General features: G+C 41.3%; 1 protein-coding gene and 1 long non-coding RNA gene across 3 annotated transcripts in view; one reads left to right on the forward strand and one right to left on the reverse strand.

The window, feature by feature from the left end:
- Positions 1-22,001, reverse strand: part of DRD3 (dopamine receptor D3) — a 24,774-nt gene continuing 2,773 nt past the window's right edge. For both annotated transcript variants that reach the window (XM_083737033.1, XM_083737034.1), the window contains 6 exons: positions 17,705-18,001; positions 7,761-7,873; positions 6,115-6,257; positions 5,608-5,798; positions 3,384-3,726; positions 1-2,940 (listed from right to left, as the gene is read on the reverse strand). In XM_083737033.1, coding sequence (XP_083593159.1) covers positions 2,744-2,940; positions 3,384-3,726; positions 5,608-5,798; positions 6,115-6,257; positions 7,761-7,873; positions 17,705-17,989 — 1,272 coding nt within the window. In that variant the 5' untranslated portion in view covers positions 17,990-18,001 and the 3' untranslated portion in view covers positions 1-2,743. The remainder of the gene's footprint in view (positions 2,941-3,383; positions 3,727-5,607; positions 5,799-6,114; positions 6,258-7,760; positions 7,874-17,704; positions 18,002-22,001) is intronic.
- The window catches only part of LOC310843973, a 27,335-nt gene continuing 11,074 nt past the window's right edge, over positions 5,741-22,001 (forward strand). Inside the window, exons 1-2 of the long non-coding RNA XR_014563840.1 lie at positions 5,741-5,828; positions 20,151-20,238. This is a non-coding gene — a long non-coding RNA (uncharacterized lncRNA). The remainder of the gene's footprint in view (positions 5,829-20,150; positions 20,239-22,001) is intronic.

Below are 22,001 nucleotides of genomic sequence, written 5' to 3' on the forward strand. Positions count from 1 at the left end.
TCTATTCCAAGAACGAAGATGTTTATTCAGGTATTCAGAAATATATGCCTTGAGAAATGTATGTCATGAACAGACATCCAACCAAAATTATCTACACTGTATGTTTGATAAAAAGTCATATGGTAGCAACGCAGTTTCAATTTCTGGCTGATCCTTTGCTTTAAGAAAGCTGAATATAAAACTCAATGTAACTGATAGCTTCCCCCCCCCCCCACACTTGGCTTGATTTACTGATAAAAATGGTTACACTAAGGGAATGCTGTTGCCCTGTGATTAACAAACAAAACACATTCTGTACTTAAATGACAAGTAAAGCTATGAACTTTCTCTATAATACTGTTATGAGTGTGTGAGTGCTAGACACTTTTCAATTCCTGGACCCAGGAAGTGTTAGAATTTAATCAAGCCTCCAGAATCCCTAGATCCAATCATGGTTAAAATATAAGGCCATGAGCAGCATGCAGAGGGTCATAGAGACACCACAGTCTCCGCTATGCCTCATTCCAAAAAGGAAACATGAACTGGGGCCTGGAACCCCCAGAATCTCTTAGCATTCTGAGATTGGGTATATGTGCAGCAATATATCCAACTGTTATAAGAATGAAATCAAATATAACAGGAGACAGGTTGGAAAATATACAGTATTAACTTTAAGCTTGGTTCTGTATCTTTATTAAAAATGGTTAAGGGGTATCTGCTGCCTTCTGTGAATTTAATTTGCTGTCTGGATAGAAAGCATTATTAAAGTTCAAAAACATGGACTGCAATCCAGGATCAGAGCCTTGGTGAATGTATAAAGCATTGCTTGTGTACAATGTTCAGCTGTTGACCAAGTCCACACCCACTAGCAAAAGCCACAACAGTGAATGAGCTGTATTTACATTCTTCTCCATGCCCTTCTTGGACTTGGACTGATCTTCTCACCTGCCCTGCATCTTTTGATGTTATTGTTTGATAGGCTGTCAAGTCAGCTCCGATTTCGTGAGCTGTTTTGCTGCTTGTCTTTCAAGTGATGATGTAATTGGGATGCAATTGGCTTAGCTACTCTGATGTCACGAAGAACCAGGTCAGTCTTGGGCTAGGCAGCTAAGAACTAAGAAGAATTTTAAGAGCTTAGAATTGGCATTCCAAGATCCATGTGATACTTTTGTTAAATTAAATCAGATCTGTGCTTCTCAAATGCCATAAACTTTTTTTGAATTTTGCTGCAGATCCACTGAGCACTTCCAGAACCCTTTATGGAAACACATACATTTTGTGTTTGTGGGATAAATTCCCCCTTTCTAGGTTTTCACACAACAGAATAGCTTTTGTTCAAAAGGTGAATACTTTGCCAGTTTTCCTGAAACCACTTTTTCTCTACAACTCTAAACATGTAGCATACCTGTTTTCAACATGAAAACTACTACCAATATAATGAAAGTCACAGTAACTGGGAAGCTCTATTTCAATTGGAACTATATAATGCTAGCATATGGGCTAGCAAATATCCGGAATGCAGCCATGCTCTAGTCTTTCTGAAACGCTTACATAGGATAGCACCTTCTTTGACTGGGAAATCTCTTTTCCATCTGTTTCTGCTAATTGGTGGTCTTGCGGAATTCTTGTTTCGCATCATGAACTTGATGTTTTATGAATGTTGTGTTATTAATGTTGTTGGAAGAGGTTTTTAGAAGCTTCGTTAGTTGTTGATATTGTATTTTTGAATCTTTTGTATGAAAACTGTCTTGAAGACTTATACTCTGTTTTAAAATATTTATATGCCACCTTTCAGACAAGGAAACAATGTGTTGTGATATTTGTCCAGAGCCTTAAATCTTGAGGCTGCAATCCTATTCAGATTTACATGACTTATCAAACACAGTGAAATATACTTCCAATTAAACATGTTAATCCTTGGAAGTACCACTGAAAAACTTTGACTTATTTCCAAGTAAAGTGAATGTTGGAAAGAGTCAAAGAATATACAATGACGTTTTAATGTATTGGCGTAAATCTAGAACATTTGTTTTATTTTGTTGTGTGTTAGTAAAGCTGTTCTTTTTACTGTGTCTGGCATTATCTACTATATATATTTCAATTATTTATAGTACTGAAATATAATTACTTACATTTTTAGCTGTTATTTTGGTGTGTGAAACCAGTTAACTCCAAGGAATCTTTGCATGTGTTATACTGGCCAGTGTGATATGTTTAGATAAATAGTAGTGCACAGATCTCAACTTTTTGAACTGTGTGAACTCACATTTGCTTTGTAAGTCACAGTTGGCTATGTGCAGCTAATGACTGTGCTATACCTCAGACACTGAGTGCAAACACACAGATGTTCCTGCTCCTGACCTCTCCTAATAGGAATCTCTTCAGAACTGTTCATAGTCAAATATATGCTACTTGGAGGTATCTATGGCAGAAGAAGTCATACAGTTTTTTCCTTTCAAAGTGTCCTACAGGAAGGCACAATAATGCTGCATCCTGGAACTATTCAGACAGTCTCATAATGTGTGCTTCTCATGGATGCAAAACTTTAAAGCAATTTCATGGTACTTTCTGCACCAGTGTCTAACACAGAACAGATGGATTCTGCTATTGTGAAAAGTATTTCTCATAGTAGCTGCTAAAGAAAAACCGATGCAAAAGTGGGTCCCATGTTGTTGTTTTGTCACTGTTGATTGAGAAAATCCATTCAGGTGTGTTTATCTACAGCACCCACATAGTATGTAATGCTGTGTTGCTCTCCGAGTTTTCAGCAATTCAGGATCTTGAGGAAAGCTTTACGGAACTCATTGTTGAAGGTGGTGTAGATGACAGGGTTGAGGGCACTGTTGACATACCCAAGCCATGTGGTAGCACTGTACAACTCTGGGGAGATGTGGCAAGCTTTGCAATGAGTATTCAGTATGTGTGTCAAAAAGAATGGCAGCCAGCAGACTATGAAAGTCCCTAGAATGAGAAAGAAAATGAGATGTCACCATCACTTTGGCTCAGAAGGGCTTTGGCTCAATCTGCCCACCTGAGAGCCAATTCATAGTTCTTTCCATTATTTTCAGGGCATCCTCACACATAACTAAAGAAACATCTTTGAGAGTCTCTTGGCTATTTAGCCACGTGGAAATAATGATAAAGGAGGAAATAAAGTAGAAGAGAAATATTTTAAAGCAAAATGTAGATTTACATTGAAACTGCAGACAAGCTTTTTAAGTGTAATTTTTTTAAAACACTCTTCCTCTCTGTGGTTCCTCCAACCAAATTTGTAGCCTGCTGCAGCTGCGTTTGTTAAAACAAAAAACAAAACCTCAAACCTGTTATATATGTCTGCCATGTAATATTCAGTTGGGTCCTCATTCTTGCACAGCCTGTTCTTAAAAAGGAGCAAAAATACTTACCAAGAACAATAGCTAGCATTTGTGTGGCTTTCCTCTCTCTGAGCTGTATTGTCCGATGCTGCTGAGATGGTAGCTTCAAAGAGGTTGCTGTTTTGCCATTGTTGAGTTTGCGTACTTCTAAACTTTGTTCCTTGACTTTTGTCCTCACCTTTAGATCAACAACCTCTCTATCCCCTGTACTGGAGATGGAAACTTCGTGGCAGAAACTGCAATATTGCTGCAGTTCTGTGGGCGTCAGGGGCTTCTTTTCAGCAGGCAGCCTTTGGCCTGAACTCTTTAGCTGCAAACAACACAAGAGTACACTGGGAAGCTTCTGGTGCAAAGCTTTCCTTTCTGTATGTTGCTGAAAAACAATAGGCCAACAAGAATCAGGAACCACTTAGAAAGATGGGAAGCTGCCTTAGACTAAGCCAGAACACTGGTCATTTTAGCATAATATTGTTGACACTGACTAGAAACATCTGTCTAGGGTTTCAGGCAGAAATTTCCCCCAGCCTTATCAGGGACTGATCCTGGAACCTTTGGTATGCAAAACTTGTAGGGTTCCACTGACCTGTTATAAATCAATCAATCTCTCTCTCTCTCTCTCTCTCTCTCTCTCTCTCTCTCTCTCTCTCTCTCTGACACCAAAGTGTAATCCGAAGATCACAGGGCGGTTTACAATATAAAAACACAAAAATAGATAGCATAACAAACAAAACCTTATTTATGTCTTGCTTTTTCCTCAAAAGAGCTCAAAGCAGCAGACCCCCTCCCAATTTTATCCTCAAAACAACCTGGTGAGGTTACATACAAGAAATTGTGACTGGCCCAAGTTTGTCCAGTGAGCTTCATGGCTGAGTGGGATTTTAAATCTGAATTTCCTCAGTTCTAGTTCGACACTCTAAACCCTCTATTATCACACTATTTGGCTGCTAGTTAGTATAAAACTCATATTTAACTTAACCCATAGAGTGTTGCAGATTGTATATGCAATTTCTTCCTCAGGGTAGGGGCAGTATATCTGATATTTAAAATACCCGTGCTTTAAATAATGTGTGTTTCCACTGAAATTAGCGGTTAGAAACTTTATTCATAACAAAAACTAACCACTAAAGTGGACCCATCATCTCTTGTAGCTTTTATTGCCTGAGGTTGCAATTGCTGCAGCAGTCCTGATGACATTCTGTGTTCCCAACAGAGATATTTGATACCTTATTTGATACCTTATGATACCTGAAACTAGTAAATAAAATACTTGTTCCCAAAGTAATTAATAAAATTAGCAGTTCAAAGGCAAGTATTTTATTTCACTAGTGCTTGTTACCACATAAGTGAATCATTCCAGTAGGCCTAGAAATAGCTGATATGAAGACTAACAGATCCATCATTAAAACAAAAAAAATTCCTTCCAGTAGCACCTTAAAGACCAACTAAGTCAGTTCTTGGTATGAGCTTTCGTGTGCATGCACACTTCTTCAGATACCTGAAGAAGTGTGCATGCACACGAAAGCTCATACCAAGAACTGACTTAGTTGGTCTTTAAGGTGCTACTGGAAGGAATTTTTTTTGTTTTGACTATGGCAGACCAACACAGCTACCTATCTGTAACTAGATCCATCATTGCTCATGATTGGTAAACACTTTCAGCTGCCCCTCTGCTAATGCTATGCTCAAATCAGCTTTGCATATTCAAAACCCTGCAAAGTTGTTCTGAGCAGAGATGCCCATGTCTTATTGCCCACTGAGCAGGGTGGGGTCGGGGAAAGCATCAGTTCCAACTGAGGGGTGAGTCTGACTAAAACAAATAGCCAGAGAGGAAGAAATTAAGAAACCCTTTCCATTCTTAGAACATTAAAAGAGTGATTCTGGGTCTGACTAAAGGTCTACTAGTATCCTGCCAGAGGCCTATGGAAAGCTCACAAGTAGGACATGAGGTTAGGCAGAGTGAATGCATTGCAGAAGGCCAAAAGCAGCCCATGTGGTACCTCCAGGTGGGAGCTGTAGTCTTAACAACAGCTGCAAGGAAACAACAGCTGCAGTAGTTTATGGGAGCTGAGCAGACTCCTTATGAGGAAGAGGCACAGGAGGTGTCGAAATGAGGCCTACATAGGTCTGTTGCAAGTCGATAGGGCTGTTTCTATTTCACCCCTTCTGGGCTCCAGTAGAACCCTACAGGCATACTATATAGAATATGACAGTTAAGGCCCTTTCTAAATAAAGCCTTTTTGTTTGTGGGTCATACCTGTTCTTTGTAGCAGGTTTTACCGCTGTGGCTGCTTTGTCTGGAGAGGATTCGCTTCCTTTGTCTCTGCCTCAGCACCATATAAATCCGGATGTAGAGCAGCAGGGTCACCAAAAACGGAAGATAAAATGACACCACAGAGGAGTAGATAACAAAGTTGGGATTGGATATGGAACAAATATTTGGATCACCTGAGTGAAAAGACACATAGAAAAGAGAAGGTAGAGTAACTTTCATGCTACATATTTTTGTGTGTGCATAATAAAGGTATGGTTCTTAGAACACATACAATATGTTTTTGCTTCTACAAACTAGTAAGATCTAAAAAATGTAGTTTGGAGGCTGAACATTTTCCAGTAGCCATTTTAATATCTTCCGCAGTTGACAGAAGTCTTTTCCAGCTTGTTCTTGGAAAAAGAGGAAGCTGAGTTCTTAAAGCCATAAGCCATAGGAGGCCCCATGTTTGTGCACAAAGCCTGTGCTTCAAGGTATTGTTACTGTATTTACCTGTGGTGTTGAAGCCAAAGAGAAGAGGGCAGGAAACGGCAAATGCCAACAACCAGACCACTGCTATCATAATGGACACTCTTCGGCAAGAGCTGGGCCCTGTGCTGTACTGATAATGAACAGGCATAACCACTGCAGTGTATCTGCAAAGTGAACCAACTCCAAAGCAAGGGTGATGAAGACGGAGGAGTTGTTGTACAATAAATGTATAGGGAAGGGAATTCAGAAACAGAGGAAGATAAGACAAAGTTGAATTCAAAGTGGAAGAAAGTAAAAGAAGAGAAGGGAAAACAGAATAAATACAATGATGCAAAATGGAAGATGAGAAAAGTGAAAAACAATTCAGTAGTAATAGCCAGAGATGAAAAAAGGCAAGCAGTGTGGAAAAGAGATTGGAAAAAAGAGTCAGGTAAGTCAGTATCTGTTAATGGTAAGAAGAGGTAGCGAATCAAAGACATAGCCAATCATGACAAGAGATTTCTACAAGCAATGCTTTCTGCACACGTGTGTGTGTGTGTGTGTGTGTGTGTGTGTGTACATGTCAGAGGATGTGGCCATGTGTAATGAAACCCTGACTTTTTTGTTAATGAAAAGCAGCAGCTGGAAGCCGTGATTTTGAGTGAAAGTACAATATCTAGAAAAGGGATTATTAATCTTTTCCCATTTGCCTGCTCAAAATCACAATCTGTTTTCCTCCTTTGTGTGGTTTCAGCATGGGCAGCACCAGAATGGGGGGGGGGGGAGAGCAAGTTCACCCCCAACAAAGAAGCTCACTCCTCACACTGCTGAGCTCCTGTCATTAACATATACTGTTATTTTTCTTTCAGAGATCTTAAAATATGGAATGCAATTGCCCCCCCACCCTTGAAATATACTTTGCACCTTCTGTGCCCCACCCCTTTTTCTGGTGCTGTCATTGCATGACTGGGTGGAATAAAAATGGCCAGAGCAGAAATCCCACTCCCCACTCCATTTAATGTTCCCCTCCCCACTCCATTTAAGTAAGTGTAAAAACAGTTGAGGCTCTATTATATGTAACATATGTATAGGCCTCATTTACACCTCATGTTAAGCCAATGCAGGACTGCATGAAATTGTTAGCTCCCAGGGATGAGCTTACACCCACTTTACTATCTGCCCCCTGTCTTTTTAGCACAGCATGACATGACACCTAAGCCAAGGTTTTTAGGGTGTTGTCCAAGCCGGGGATTGTGGTTAATGTCTCTTCTCCTTAGCCGTAAAACGTAACCATAAGACCAACCTTAGGTACAGATTGTGCTTAAGGAGAGGAAACTCTGGGATTCATGTAGCACGTTTGCACGGTCCTGATATGCCATGGCTTACTATGATGTACAAACCAGGCCATAGTTTACTATCACATCTGCTTAACTTTATGGTTACTCAAATGATTCCCCGAGTTTACTTTGCTAACAAAGACACAGATTGGGAATCTAATGTCTGACATATACATAAAAACTATCTTATGTAGCACAATGCTCTGACGTATTACGTGGCACGTACATATGTGGCACAATTGTTTTTCTACATAAATCCCTAACATTAAATTCAACCCACTTCCCCGTATTAGTCCACCTGAGAATCTCCCATTTCTTCCACAGTTTACTGTTGTGCTCTTTTGTTCTTACCTGTCAATGCTGATAGCACAGAGATTTAAAATGCTGGCCGTGCACATCATCACGTCCATAGTAACAAATATGTCACAGCAAACACGGCTGAAATTCCAGACTCCTCCCATCACCTAAATATCAACCACAAAATGTCACTATTGCATTGTACTGAATACTAACGCACTGCAGTTGCTCCTTCCCATTAGAATTGTAGAATTGTTTTATATGGACTTGTTCATAGAGGAAAGCTGTGTGGCTCCTAGATTTCAACCCATATATCTTCTTGCAGTTAGCCCTGCCTTTGAGAATTAAATGCTGCTCTAGACACAAATCTAGAAAGTGGGGAAAGGATGTGAGGATATGTTAACTAGGTTCACCAGGATATATATTTTTTTAATTCCATCACAAAAGAACTGAAGCAAAATGAATCATTCAAGTTCATCCTTGCAGGTCTGGGGAAATCAACACCCAGGGTTAAACTAGACATGACACTAAATGTGCCATTAGGAACTTTGCCAGTCTCCCCGCCTGCCCCAGCTCCCTCCCTTACTTAATAGTAGGGGGCAGAAAACCTATTTTCATTGAGGCTGCAGTGCACGGAGAGGTAAAATTTAGCTGATTCAGCAGCTGTGTTCGTTCAATTATTCATGGTCTATTTACACAGTCTACGTTACTGTAATACATTGCAAGTGGAACTGCATCTCAAAAATGTTCAAGAACTGAAACTGGTGCAAAATACAGCAGCTAGATTAATTACATGGGGCCAACTACATGGGGCCAACTGTAATGCTAATCCAACCCCCAACCCCCAAAGCTCCACAGGTGGTCAGTTTGTTTTGGGGCACAATTCAAAGTTTTGGTATTGGTCTTTAAATGACCATGACCTGGATATCTAAAAGACCATCTTTTCCCTCATGAACCTGCCCACCAATTAAGATCTGTTCTGGAGGCTTTTGTTGTTGTTGTCCCCCACCTCCTGGGCTCTGAAAGGATACTGAAAAGAAGGCCTCCTCAGCAGTGGCACCCAAACAGTGGAACTCCGTCCCTGGATATATTTAGAACCAGATAACTTATTAGGCCAGTATTTTTTTAAAAATTTTTTTTGCACAGGCTGCCTGATAATTAATTAGCCATGGAGGCTTTCCTCAGTGGCCCACCATTAGAACTTTATCCCCCATGGAAATGTGAGGCCAGGCCTTCTGGTCTATGGTTGTATCCTGGCTTTTAAATTCCCTGCTCCGTGATATTTGGCTGGCTCCTATGTTGGTAACCTTTCGTTAAAAGTATGGCTGCTCAAGCAAGCATTATGAATTGTTTTCATGTGTACTTTTATGGTTCATTTTGTATTGGCTATTGTGATGGGATAATGAGCTGCTTGTGCGTAAAGCTTAGTCCCTCAGGGTTTGGCTGGTCAGCCAACCTCTGTCTCTAACGGAGCCCCTTAAGCATGGCTCCGTCAGTCGCTGGTAGAATCCGACAGTGGGCGTCTACGGAATTTACTCCAACATAAAAGCTCCTTGACGGAAACGCGTCGTCTGGATTCTCGGCGCGACAGTTTCTGGCGAGGAGTGGGAGTGCCTATGGGAGGATCTGAAACTCCTCCACTGTTACTGCTGGAAGAGTCCCTGAGCCATGCCTCCATCTCTCTCTCTTTATGATTTCCCGTTCCCCCCCTACTGGTGCCTTCCTCCGCTGCTGACTCTCTCCTGCCTTCTGAGAGCCTCTCCACCTCCTGTCTTTCCGACGGCAGTTCCCTGACAGCTATTTTGCTGAATTTTTGTTATCCACCTTGAGATCTTGAAAAAAGTGGGATATCAATAGTTTTTTTTTTAAAAAAAAGAATAAAATGTCTGGTGCCTTCTTCACCAACTTTTAGACAATGGATAAAGGCCAGGCTGTTCTCTCAGGCTTAATGGCTTTTTATGGTATCTGCCTCCTTTTAATTGCCTGATCTGCTATTATTTTTAATTGAGTTGTTTGTCTTTTTGTTTTTATTGTGGTTTCTCATCTGCTGTTTTATTGTTTTGTTGTAAGCCAGAAAATAGCTTATCTCCTGAGTTTACGCCAATAAAACTTAGAAACGTGAGAAGTTAGGAGTCCAACGTTGTTTATTGCAAAGCAATAGGTTACAGTCGGATCGTTCCGCAAAACTGCAACCGTGCCTGGTGGTTCAGGCAGTAGTATTTATAAAATTTCAAACAAAGCATTTCAATTTTCACCAATCATATACATCATTACCTCATTTCATGTTTAAAACACATGCACAATAAGCACTGGCAATTTAATAATAATTAATAATAATAATTTATTATTTGTGCCCCACCCATCTGGCTGGGTTTCCCCAGCCACTCTGGGCAGTTTCCAACAAAGATTAAAAATACATTAAAATGTCTTGCCTAAACAGGGCTGCCTTCAGATGTCTGCTGATTAAGTTCTGATTCCCACTGTTACATTTTGTTAGTGTGCATGTTGGGAACTTGTGTTATGTGTAGCCATTTGTGCCATGTAGCAACTGATGTTCTAGCTTTGAGCTGTATCTTTGTGATTCACATATTAGCTGTATTTCTGCACCAATTTTTTTTGGGGGGGTGGGGTGGGGGACAACTTGCAAAAAGGCTGATCGCCGAAGAATTGATGCTTTTGAATTGTGGTGCTGGAGGAGACTCTTGAGAGTCCCATGGACTGCAAGAAGATCAAATGCATCCATTCTTAAGGAAATTAGCCCTGAGTGCTCACTGGAAGGACAGATCGTGAAGCTGAGGCTCCAATACTTTGGCCACCTCATGAGAAGAGAAGACTCCCTGGAAAAGACCCTGTTGGGAAAGATGTTGGGAAAGATTGAGGGCACAAGGAGAAGGGGACGACAGAGGACGAGATGGTTGGACAGTGTTCTCGAAGCTACAAACATGAGTCTGACCAAACTGCGGGAGGCAGTGGAAGACAGGAGTGCCTGGCATTCTCTGGTCCATGGGGTCATGAAGAGTCGGACACGACTAAACGACTAAACAACAACTTGCAAAATCATCAGTTTCATAAAGTAACAGTCTACCACAACATCTCTATTAGAAGCACACTCAAGGATTTACAGGGGTATACATTATCACATTTATTGTGGCCCTTTGGGCCACTGCCACAGTTTCTTAGTATTTTTTATGTTTTATTGCATTTTAATTTGTTTTATTGTTAGCCGTCCTGCGGCATGACAGGGTAAACATACCTCAAAAAAGCAAGCAAACCCATATTAAATATATGAAATTATCAATGCTGTATGAAACTGCTAAACCACAGTTGTTCTCTGGTCTGCTGTAGGCTGTATGAGGGAGCAAGAGGAAATACCTTTGCGTGTTCTTGCCAGCCATGTACTGCATAATATTTAGAAATTGACTTTAGAAATTGGTTTTATTTAGTATCCACACTCCTATTCTACAACAAGCCAGACCTAGTCAAGGAGCCATGATAGATTCTGTTAGGCCTCAAGTCAAATAATTGTTTTACACCAAAGGTGTTGTCATAAAACCATAGTCTACTTAGAGATCACTTCCTTGCGTTCTCCTTATGCTGTGTATATGACTATGCACTCTATCAAGGTGGGCTCTGTAAATTCTTCCCACTCTCTTTGTGCCCCAAGGGCACAAGGAGACGGGAACGACAGAGGACGAGATGGTTGGACAGTGTTCTCAAAGCTACCAGCATGAGTTTGACCAAACTGTGGAAGGTAGTGGAAGACGGGAGTGCCTGGCGTGCTCTAGTCCATGGGGTCATGAAGAGTCGGACATGACTAAACGACTAAACAACAACAACAATAACAAAGCTTCATAAACTTGTGATTTCATGGGTTGCTGATTTCCTTCCTTCCTTCCAAACCTTTTGCTAGGGGGTGCCTCACAGCAGAGAAACTTCACAAAGGAAGGCCACTCTTAATTTCCCATTAACCCACCATGAAATATGGCTGGTCCCTTTCTAAGATGCTTTTATTTCAATCCACTTTTTTCATTAATTGCTGTGTCGTACTGACATTTTTGCTGCTCATTTTAAAGGGGTGTAATGGTAGACTCACATAAATGATTTTATGGGAAATATGGCTATATTTATGTGTGGACACCTGTCCTGAAAGGCAGGATATAAATCTTTTGAATAAGGCTGGCAGGGTGCTGGCCTTCTCTTGCCTCTTAAATACGCTATCTGCCCTGTGAAGTTGGAAGCTGTGAGAGAGGATACCACTGAAAAGGCTTCTCTAGATCATGGTGATATTTACCTCAGTATTGTGCATGAGAAGCCATTCAGCATGTAGCACTCAGACCGAAAGAGTGTTCCTGAGCCGAGAAAAGACCTAATTAAAGGCAATTTAAACTACAAAATGCTAGTAAAAGCCATGGGAGTTGTGCTTGCTTTAAGGTCTGTGGAAGTGCCAAAATGAGAGATCACTTTGCCTGTTACTGATTTTTCAATAGTAATAAAAACACTAAATGCTAATGAGTGGCTGAAACAGGCAGCATCTGTTCAGCTGCCCTTCATAATTCTATAGCCCTAGGTTTGATTTACTCATCATTATTCATTATTGTTCTGTTTCATACACGCTTTCCAACAGAGAGGCACAAGGCTGTTATTAGGCAGAGAGAGATTTGTTGCAGATGCACATAAAAGGTCTGAAATTTCCTGTTTTGATATATATACAACAAGAGTCCAGACTCTCTCTCTCTCTTTTTTTGCATCCAAACATCATTTGATAGGGAAATACTACAATTTAGTCTCTTGTGTGCACACCTCTACTTCTAGGACATTAAATGTATAACATTCAGTCGAATAATAAATGAAACATGTTAAAATGAAGAAAAAATGTCATCAAAAGCAATTAAAACCAAACTTTTAAAAAAAACCAATTTCTAATAAAACATTTTGAATCTACTGCATAAGTTGGTCTTTCGGAACACTTATTCAAAAGCACCACGTTAGAATCTGTCATGCAAGAGCTGTATTTTAAATTCAGCCAATTTGTGTGCAAGGTGGGATTATCCGAAAAGCTTAAATGTAAATAATCTAACTTTAATTTTTGCAAATAATCTAATTTTGTTGCCACAAAAAGATACACACCTTCAAAATGCACAGCTAATGCGTAATCTATTTAGGCTGCAATCTTATACCCATTAACCTGGGAGTAAGCTCCACTGAGTATCTACAGTAGTGTCCGCAATAGAGGAGGAATGACCACTGGGATGACAGTAGAGAGAAGAAACACTATGGTGCAACTGGGCACCTTCATCTGTCCCAGCTACAGGAAAGGATGTCTCTCCCATATTGGTCTCTACAGCCACAGCAAGCACTGCAACTCTCTTAACAGTTTTGATTCCTCCACTAAAAAAAAAAAAAAGGCACATTCCTCCATTGTCTCCTGAGACAGATGGATGCCTACCAACCAGCTCCACTGAACTCAATGAAACTTACTTCGAGTAGACATTTATAGGATTGTGCTGTCTATTGCTTGTGACATAGGTAGAACTAGTGTGTTGAACAGAAATATAGGTGTTCCTGAGAATTAGTCCCCTGTCATCGGAAACACTGAGGAGCAGGGTCCATCTATTTTCCCTGAATGGCCTAAGAACACGAGAAGAGCCCTGCTAGATCAGATCAAAGGCCCATTGACCCCACCATCCTGCCAAGCAAATGCCTACAGCAGACCTTCAAGCGGGACCTACGTGTGATAGCATTCTGCCCACTTGCATTTCCAGGTAACTGGTAGATACAGGCATCTCTGTCTGAGGGTTGCCTGTTCAGATTACAGTGAATGCAACATTGCCAACAAAGGCCGTATAGTGAAAGCTATGGTTTTCCCAGTAGTGATGTATGGAAGTGAGAGCTGGGCCATAAAGAAGGCAGATTGCCGAAGAATTGATGCTTTTTAATTATGGTACTGGAGGAGACTCTTGAGAGTCCCATGGACTGCAATAAGATCAAACGCATCCATTCTTAAGGAAATCAGCCCTGAGTGCTCACTGGAAGGACAGATCCTGAAGCTGAGGCTCCAATACTTTGGCCACCTCATGAGAAGAGAAGACTTCCTGGAAAAGGCCCTGATGCTGGGAAAGATAGAGAAGGGGAAGACAGAGGATGAGATGGTTGGACAGTGTTCTTGAAGCTACCAGCATGAGTTTGACCAAACTGCGGGAGGCAGTGGAAGACAGGAGTGCCTGGCGTGCTCTGGTCCATGGGATTATGAAGAGTCGGACACGACTAAACGACTAAACAACAACAACAACATAGTGGTTAGGGTGAGACTAAAGGTGAGGGACCCAGGTTTAAATCCCTTTCAACCATGAAGTTTGTCGAATAGCTATAGGCCAGTCACTATCTCTCTTGTCTAACAAACTTCACAGAGTTGTGGTGAAAAGAAGAGGGTAGAGCCATTATGAGTTCCTTGAAGGAACTGTGTGATACAGTGCAATGAATAAACAAATGAAGAATGCAAGCATAAAGGAAGAACCCACCAGATTTTAAAAGAATGAGCAGAAATCCATTCTTATTTACATCAATGCAGGTTTCAGCAATTCCACTGAAGCCAATACAATTACTGACAGCTGAAAATCAGATTCATTATTTCAGCTATTTTTGCCTTCATTATATATAATTATTTTAATGGAATTTACTTCCGTGAAAGTGTGTTTAGGATTGTATCCCAAGGCATTCAGCTATATCTTCCTAAAACAGATACTTTTAATGGACTGAGCACTCTACCTAAATCTCTTCAGAAAGCAATTAGTCAGTGCATCACTGAAAAGAGAAATGCTTGATCTGTTACTGAGTGAAGAGTGATATTGCCAGATGATAGATGCAGTAGTAGTAAGTGGAAATCCACTTAATTTGTTTGCCTCCATTTGTTTTCAGCTCTGCATTGTCAGAGATGTATTGCCTAGAGGTATGGTAGGCACCTATGGAAATGGTGTTGTGCTGGTTGGTTGAAACATAACTATTTGCAGGGACATTCCTGAGCACTGATTTTAGTACTATGGTTTCACCCAGTTGGGATATCCTGGGATATGTTGGTCATATAGATATTTCCTCAGGCTGCATAAGAAACCAACCTCATTAGGTGTACTAAGGATAAAATCTGTGGGAAAGGCACATGTTGGTGAAGAATCCAAAGTGGATTGCTGCGTGGCATCCATAGTGTTGAAAGCAAGGAAGGCCTGCGATTAGGTCTTAGTAGCTCAACAAAGTAACATATTTTAAAAAAACAGTTAGCTTAATTCAAATGTATGTCAGCCCTTTTTCATTTTTAGCCTATACCACATTTAGGAAAATGCATACCAGTAACCAGGTTTTATAGGGACGCGGGTGGCACTGTGGGTTAAACCACAGAGCCTAGGACTTGCCGATCAGAAGGTCAGCAGATTGAATCCCCGTGACAGGGTGAGCTCCTGTTGTTCGGTCCCTGCTCCTGCCAACCTAGCAGATCGAAAGCAGGTCAAAGCGCAAGTAGATAAATAGGTACCACTCTGGTGGGAAGGTAAATGGTGTTTCTGTGCGCTGCTCTGGTTCGCCAGAAGTGGCTTAGTCATGCTGGCCACATGACCCGGAAGCTGTACGTCAGCTCCCTTTGCCAATAAAGTGAGATGAGCGCCACAACCTCAGAGTCATCTGCGACTGGACCTAATGGTCAGGGGTCCCTTTACCTTTACCTTTAACTAGGTTTGAGTCATTCACAGCAGAACTACCAGATACATAGAATTAGCTGGGACCCTTGAACACTTAATTGATAGGAAGATTGGCTTAATGAGTTTTCTTTTAGCTTTGAAACACGAGATTTGTTATATATGCCATATTTGAAAGAGTGGCATTTATTCCATGAGATAAATTACAGAAAGGTTATTCTTACAGCCATAATAGGTTTTTATTTTATTTTTTAAGTGATGAATCCCACAGCGATATTATTATCTCATCTGGGAGAACTGGCAGACCATTTGACACCTTGACTGCCCCCAGAAGCGTTCTACGGATTGCTATATGAAATACTTCCTTTTTGTAGGTGCAGCCAAGCATGGTTGTCATCCGAGATCCTTAACCCTTATTCACCCCTACTTAACATGGACTAATTAGGATTATTCTTAAAACAAATCAGATTTATTACGTGAGTATTGCAGGTTTGGATAACATGGCAAAACGGTGTGGTTCACTGTTCTTACGACCCTGAGTTCTCTGGACAAATACTCTCCATCTCCATCTGTTGTCAGCCACATACATTAATGCATGGGTGCTATTCTCTTGGATTCTAGGGCAGAATGTGCTACTTAATGGGCTGGAAAATTCATGGTCTGAAGAAAAGCTATTGGCAATTAGCTGCAGACATTTTCATCAAGGGCATGTGGACAAGTGATGTCAAATACACCTTTCAAGAAGGAACATCAGTATTCCAGCTGGGTATTCTTGCCTTTGCCATCCAAAGCATAATTCTGTCACACCAGCCCCATAAATGCAAGTGATGCGTTGAGGCATATATTTGTAAGAGGAACTGTTTTTCCAAGTGCAGAAAAGTCTGCACTGTAGGAGGGCAACAGCTCTGTAGTACGTGTGGCACATGTGTGTTATGTATGTATGTCACCTTAGCTTCTAAAATTAATTAAAAACCCATCTTAAAATCAGCTAGCAAGAAGCAGTACAACAACAAAATATATAATTCCAGATCTGTGGATGGGATGGGACTATTGGTATCTATTTAAAGAAAGTGTTCATTAATAAACAGTTAAAAGTTTGTAAACTCAACTCTGTTAAAAAAAATTATATGTTTCTACACCAACAATAGGGACGTGGGTGGCGCTGTGGGTAAAACCTCAGTGCCTAGGACTTGCCGATCATATGGTCGGCGGTTCGAATACCCGCGGCGGGGTGAGCTCCTGTCCTTCGGTCCCAGCTCCTGCCCACCTAGCAGTTCAAAAGCACCCCTAAGTGCAAGTAGATAAATAGGTACCGCTTTATAGCGGGAAGGTAAACAGCGTTTCCGTGTGCTGTGCTGGTGCTGGCTCGCCAGAGCAGCTTCGTCACGCTGGCCACGTGACCTGGCTGTGTCTTCGGACAGCGCTGGCCCCCGGCCTCTTAAGTGAGATGGGCGCACAACCCTAGAGTCGGACATGACTGGCCCGTATGGGCAGGGGTACCTTTACCTTTACCTTACACCAACAATGCATAGACATGAAAATGCACATGGATATTTGTGCTTAGCAGCACTAAGCTAACAATTGATACTCCTCCGTTATTTACTTTTTCAGCAAGACCTGGGTTACATTTTTCTTTTATGATTTAGTTATAAAACTAGAAGAAGCAGAGAACACTCAGAGTCCATCACATGTGTGCAACAAAGAGGTTCCTCATGCGGTTTTTGTAAAATACGTAAGATACTTAGGTTGAAACAGTGACCTATCCATAACTGAATGTCCACCTTTTCTGGTAATTTACCAGTTCAGTGTATCATTAAGTTAGGTCCCAGAGCCCTCTTTGTTGGATCAGTTTGGGCCCATGTGATAACCTGCAGAATAATACAATAATTGCACAATTTAAGGGTGGAAGAAGAAGCAATATAGACCATGGGTAGGCAAACTAAGGCTTGGGGGCCGGTGCCGGCCCAGTCGCCTTCTAAATTCGGCCCGCGGATGGTCCGGGAATCAGTGTTTTTATACATGAGTGGAATGTGTGCTTTTATTTAAAATGCATCTCTGGGTTATTTGTGGTGCATAGGAATTTGTTCATATCCCATCCCTCCCCAAAAATAGTCCGGCCTCCCACAAGGTCTGAGGGACAGTGGACCGGCCCCCTGCTGAAAGAGTTTGCTGACCCCTGATATAGGCCATAGCTGTGGATGTTTACTGTTTTGTATAGTTCTAAATGGATGACAAAATTTGAGAGTATATTAATCATGCACAAATACTAAAAAAGAAAAGAAAAGCCATAGGACTGGCAGCCTAAAGTATACTGACCTCTAGGTATACTACCCATGGCATCACCAAAGTGGCCACAAGCAGGTCTGCTACTGCCAGGCTCACCACAAGGTAGTTGGTGGTAGTTTGCAGGCTACGTTCCCTCAACACTGCCAGGCAGACTAGGACATTCCCAAAAACGATGGCCAAGATCAAGATGCAGTACCAGAGGGCGTAGTAGGCATGAGACTGTGGTGATCCAGGTTCTGTGGAGTTATCCTGCCAGTATGGGGCTGATACTGTAGAACTGGGATTGCTAGTGATTCTGCTGAAGGGTGTCATCATGGGATGGAAGATCTGAAAAAGAAAGACACTGGATGAACATTGGTGTGGTGCACCAAGAACAGAGAATCTGTTTATATTTTCATATCACTGGCCAAATTATGCCACTGAGTATGAGTGAAACCCTACAACAGTCATTCATTTGTAAGATTGCTCAATGCCAGTGAAATACAAATGATAGTTTGTTTAATAGTGCCAGGAAAAGCATTGGGGTGCTGTAGATGAAAGTTATGGTTCTGTACTCACTAGGTTCCAAAGTATTTTACTTTTTGAGTTCCTACTCTTCCTTTCTCTAACACCCACACAATACAAAGGAAATGGAAAAAGGGTGGCCACATTCAACACAACATTCCTGTGCAGATTGTATTTTCAGTGTGTCTTACCACCCCAGATGTACTTTTCACATACCAGCCACAAAGAAGCACAATCACCATCATACCCAAGTGATCATGTGAGAAATTGGGGAAGGTGAAAGCACACAGTAGATGAACCATTTTTGCTCCTTTCTACAAACTCTGAGGCCTGGAGCAAACAGTTGCTGGCAATGTTATAACTGGCCATGGAATATTTGCTTAGGAAGTCCAGCAAGTTGCTCAGTGCCTACTGGAGATCAGTGCCCTGGGCAACTGTAGTATTTTTCATACAACTACCTTTCAATACCATGCAGTGGTATAATGTGAGGAACCTGACCTTCTTGAAAGAACCATGTGGAATTCACATTGAAAAATTAATCTGGGGGAATTAAGACTGATATGGGTGATGTTATCACCTTTGCTTTAGCAAAAACTGTCACAGGTTCCTCATTAGCTGTTCATTCCCAACAATGATTTGCTGAGAAACCAGTCTCCTTTACTGGGCTGGGTCCCATAAAGTCAAACTTAGTTCCGGACTGAACTACAATTAAAATCGACTACTTGCTGCTTTTTCTTGAGGGAATTTAAATTTAAAGTTCTGACAAAAATCTACTTGATTATTAGCATTCCTACACAGTGCTGAGTAGTTTCCAAGTAGAGAAAGAGGCACAGTTCCTGCACCATTGAACTTGCCTGATACAATCCTAGTCCAAAGTGGAATACAGCAGGAGGTACACTGCAGGGTGTTCAAAGTCTCTCATTCCCAATCAACCTCTGATGGTTCTCTGAAACCTATTATGCTCCATTTAACTTTGATATGACTTTTCCAGAGGTACTGATGCTATTCTTAGTGACTCCGTCTCAAGACAATTCCACAAAATAGACTGCCTCTCTGGAACTTTGCATCAGAATTCCATAGAACTTTTATGATGAGCATCGGCTGAATTTGGGTCATTACATTGAGTCTCTTGTTATATCAGGCTATATAACACTAGTCCAGGGACCTACCTGCACTGTGCAGCATGCAACGTGCAGATTTGGCCATTCTTGTTACTTTTTGTGGTACTCCAGAAGGGTATCTGGTCTTTACTGCACCAGTGATGATATCAGTGATGTACATGGAAGCCTTGGGGCATGTCTAGCATGACAATGTGGGACATGAGTTGGATCCATACAGAGCCCAATACAGAATACATGTGTCCCAGTAGAACCCATAGCCATTGCAAAATCCTGACTTTCTGAGTGTGTATGTAATTCAGCTGCAACTCCATTAGATTACTGCAATGCATTATAAGTGGGTCTGCCTTTAAAAGCAGTCTGGTAACTGCAGCTGGTGCAGAATTTGGTGGCCAGAGTGTAGATGGGAAGTAGAAGGTCTGCTCATATAATATTAATCTTGGCCTGACTGCATTGGCTGCCAAGTCATTTCTGGGCTCAAGTCAAATTCCTGATTTTGACTTGTATAGCCTTAGTTGCCTCAGGGCACAAGTATCTTATGGACTGCCTCTCTCTGCACAAACCTACCTGGCCCCAGAGTCTATCCTCTGATACCTTTCTTTGTGTTGGGCCTTCACAGTGGTGACTCCCTGACTGTGGAGTGCTCTCACTGGCACCATCATTATCACCTTTTAGGCACCAGGCAAAGATGTTACTGTCAACCCACTATCAAGCAGATACTTTTCAGATATAGCAAGTTGAGCCTCTGCTTTTACTGTATGAGTAAGACTACTGTGGCAATGCTATTTGGCCTTTTTCTGGGCAATCTCAAGATACAAGCCAATGAATCCCTTTCTCACAATTTATCCCTCCAGGGCATGAATGATACACATGGACTTCAGAGTGTGAAGGAAGCATAACCTGCTTGTGCCTGTCTAGTCCCTGTTCTGGGGATAATTAGAGGTAATTTGATATATTTCCTCTTGGCAACATAGAATATAATTGAACTAGAATCCTTTGTCCCAGCTGGTGAGGCACGTTTGACAACAATAAGAAATCAAACCTTTAGTGTCATAGGCCCGGTCCTGTGGAACACCCTTCCAATGGAAATTCAGTGGGCATCTTCTGTGCCAACTTTTAAACACCTGCTGAAAACTTTTCTATACTGCCAGGGTTATGCAGGCAGTTAAGAGTACACCCCCCATAATGTTCTACTGATGCTTGCTTTTAATTTCTTTTTGTTTTTAACTTGCTTTTAACATTTTGTGATTTTATTGTTTGGTTTTATGTTTTTATACTGCTGTAACCTGCTGTGATATATTTTTATGATACAATGGTATATAAATATTTATTTATAAATAAATAAAAATACAGCTTATTTTTATATGATGTCCCCTGGGCAGAAGGCTTAAGGACAGGGTGCTGAGATAGTCTAGGCTAGGGATTGCCCATATGGACAATGAAGAAGAGCTTGACTAATGCATCCCTCAAAGCCAAGCCTTTTGCTTGATGAAGCTTAAGGAAGGCAGGACTTTTCTTTGGGGAGGTTAAAGAGATAAAGCAACTCAGCGTGATGGTAGCAATGCTTGTGGTTTGGGGAAAAATCCTTCCTTAGAGAGAGAAAAATGTGGGCTGATTTGTGCAGGTTTATGGAGTTTATTTCAGGGATCATTTCTTTCTTTTTTAATGTATTTTTATTAAAGATTTTCTTGATTTACAAAGGTATGTGTAATGTCTCTCTCTCGTATTTTTTCCCCCATGTAACTTTAAAAAAACAAAAAACAAATTGGTTTCATTTGTTGAGACATTAGGAAGAATAGGGGGAAAGAGGTGGAGGGGGGAAAGATGAGTGGGGGTGGGGTCGGGTGGTGATGTTTCTATTTTACTTAATATATGTGGTGTTTTGTGTCAGAGTTGCTTGTGCAGGTTCCCTGCTGTTCACTTGTGTTCCTTTGGTGGTGAGAGAGGTTGGGGTTGGCCCAGGATGTGGCTGTTCATTTGTGGTTGGCTGTGGTGGTCTTTGTTTTCATGTGTGAGTGGGGTGGGTGGGTGTTTTGGATCAGCTTGGCCATATTGATTTGTATGCCGTTGGTGGATTTTTGTCATTGTCTTGTTGGGCTTGTTGGCTGTTTGCAGTATGGTAGCACTGCAGAGAGCTTGCTGGGGAGACCAAGCATTAAAAAGAAAGGGACTCAAAAATAACTCAAACAAGGTTTTAATTACAAAAACAAAAACTCCTTATACACTAAATACATTAACAACAAACCAGACCCAACCACCAACCCAACCCCCAGGGTAATGGGAGAGCTAGGTGCTGCTCCTTATATACGACACCCAAAAGCTGACACACCTTAATCAATGCAACTCAGCAGCACCTGCTGTGTTTCACAGCTGTAAAGCTGGGTCTCATTATCTAGCTCTGGCCCTTGCTCTGGCCCCTTAAAGACATACACATCGGGTGGAACAATGATGAACCTTTACATTTAAAGAAACCATTCAACAGGGCTGTGTGTGTGATAAAGGGGAGCCATACTGGGGTGAAGGCGTCTTCTCCTATTTGTCCCTGTGTTAGTTTCAGTTTATTGGTTAATTTTTCTAGTAAGGCTGTTTCCCATACTATTTGGTACATTGGTCCATGCTTATTCCTTCAGGGATCATTTCTAAAAAATATTTAATATTCTTTAATCATGAATGCTGGATTGGAGATACTTCAAACACATTCAGAA

This window comes from Podarcis gaigeae, assembly GCF_964106915.1.
Source record: "Podarcis gaigeae genome assembly, chromosome: 4".
Taxonomy (NCBI): Eukaryota; Metazoa; Chordata; class Lepidosauria; order Squamata; family Lacertidae; genus Podarcis; species Podarcis gaigeae.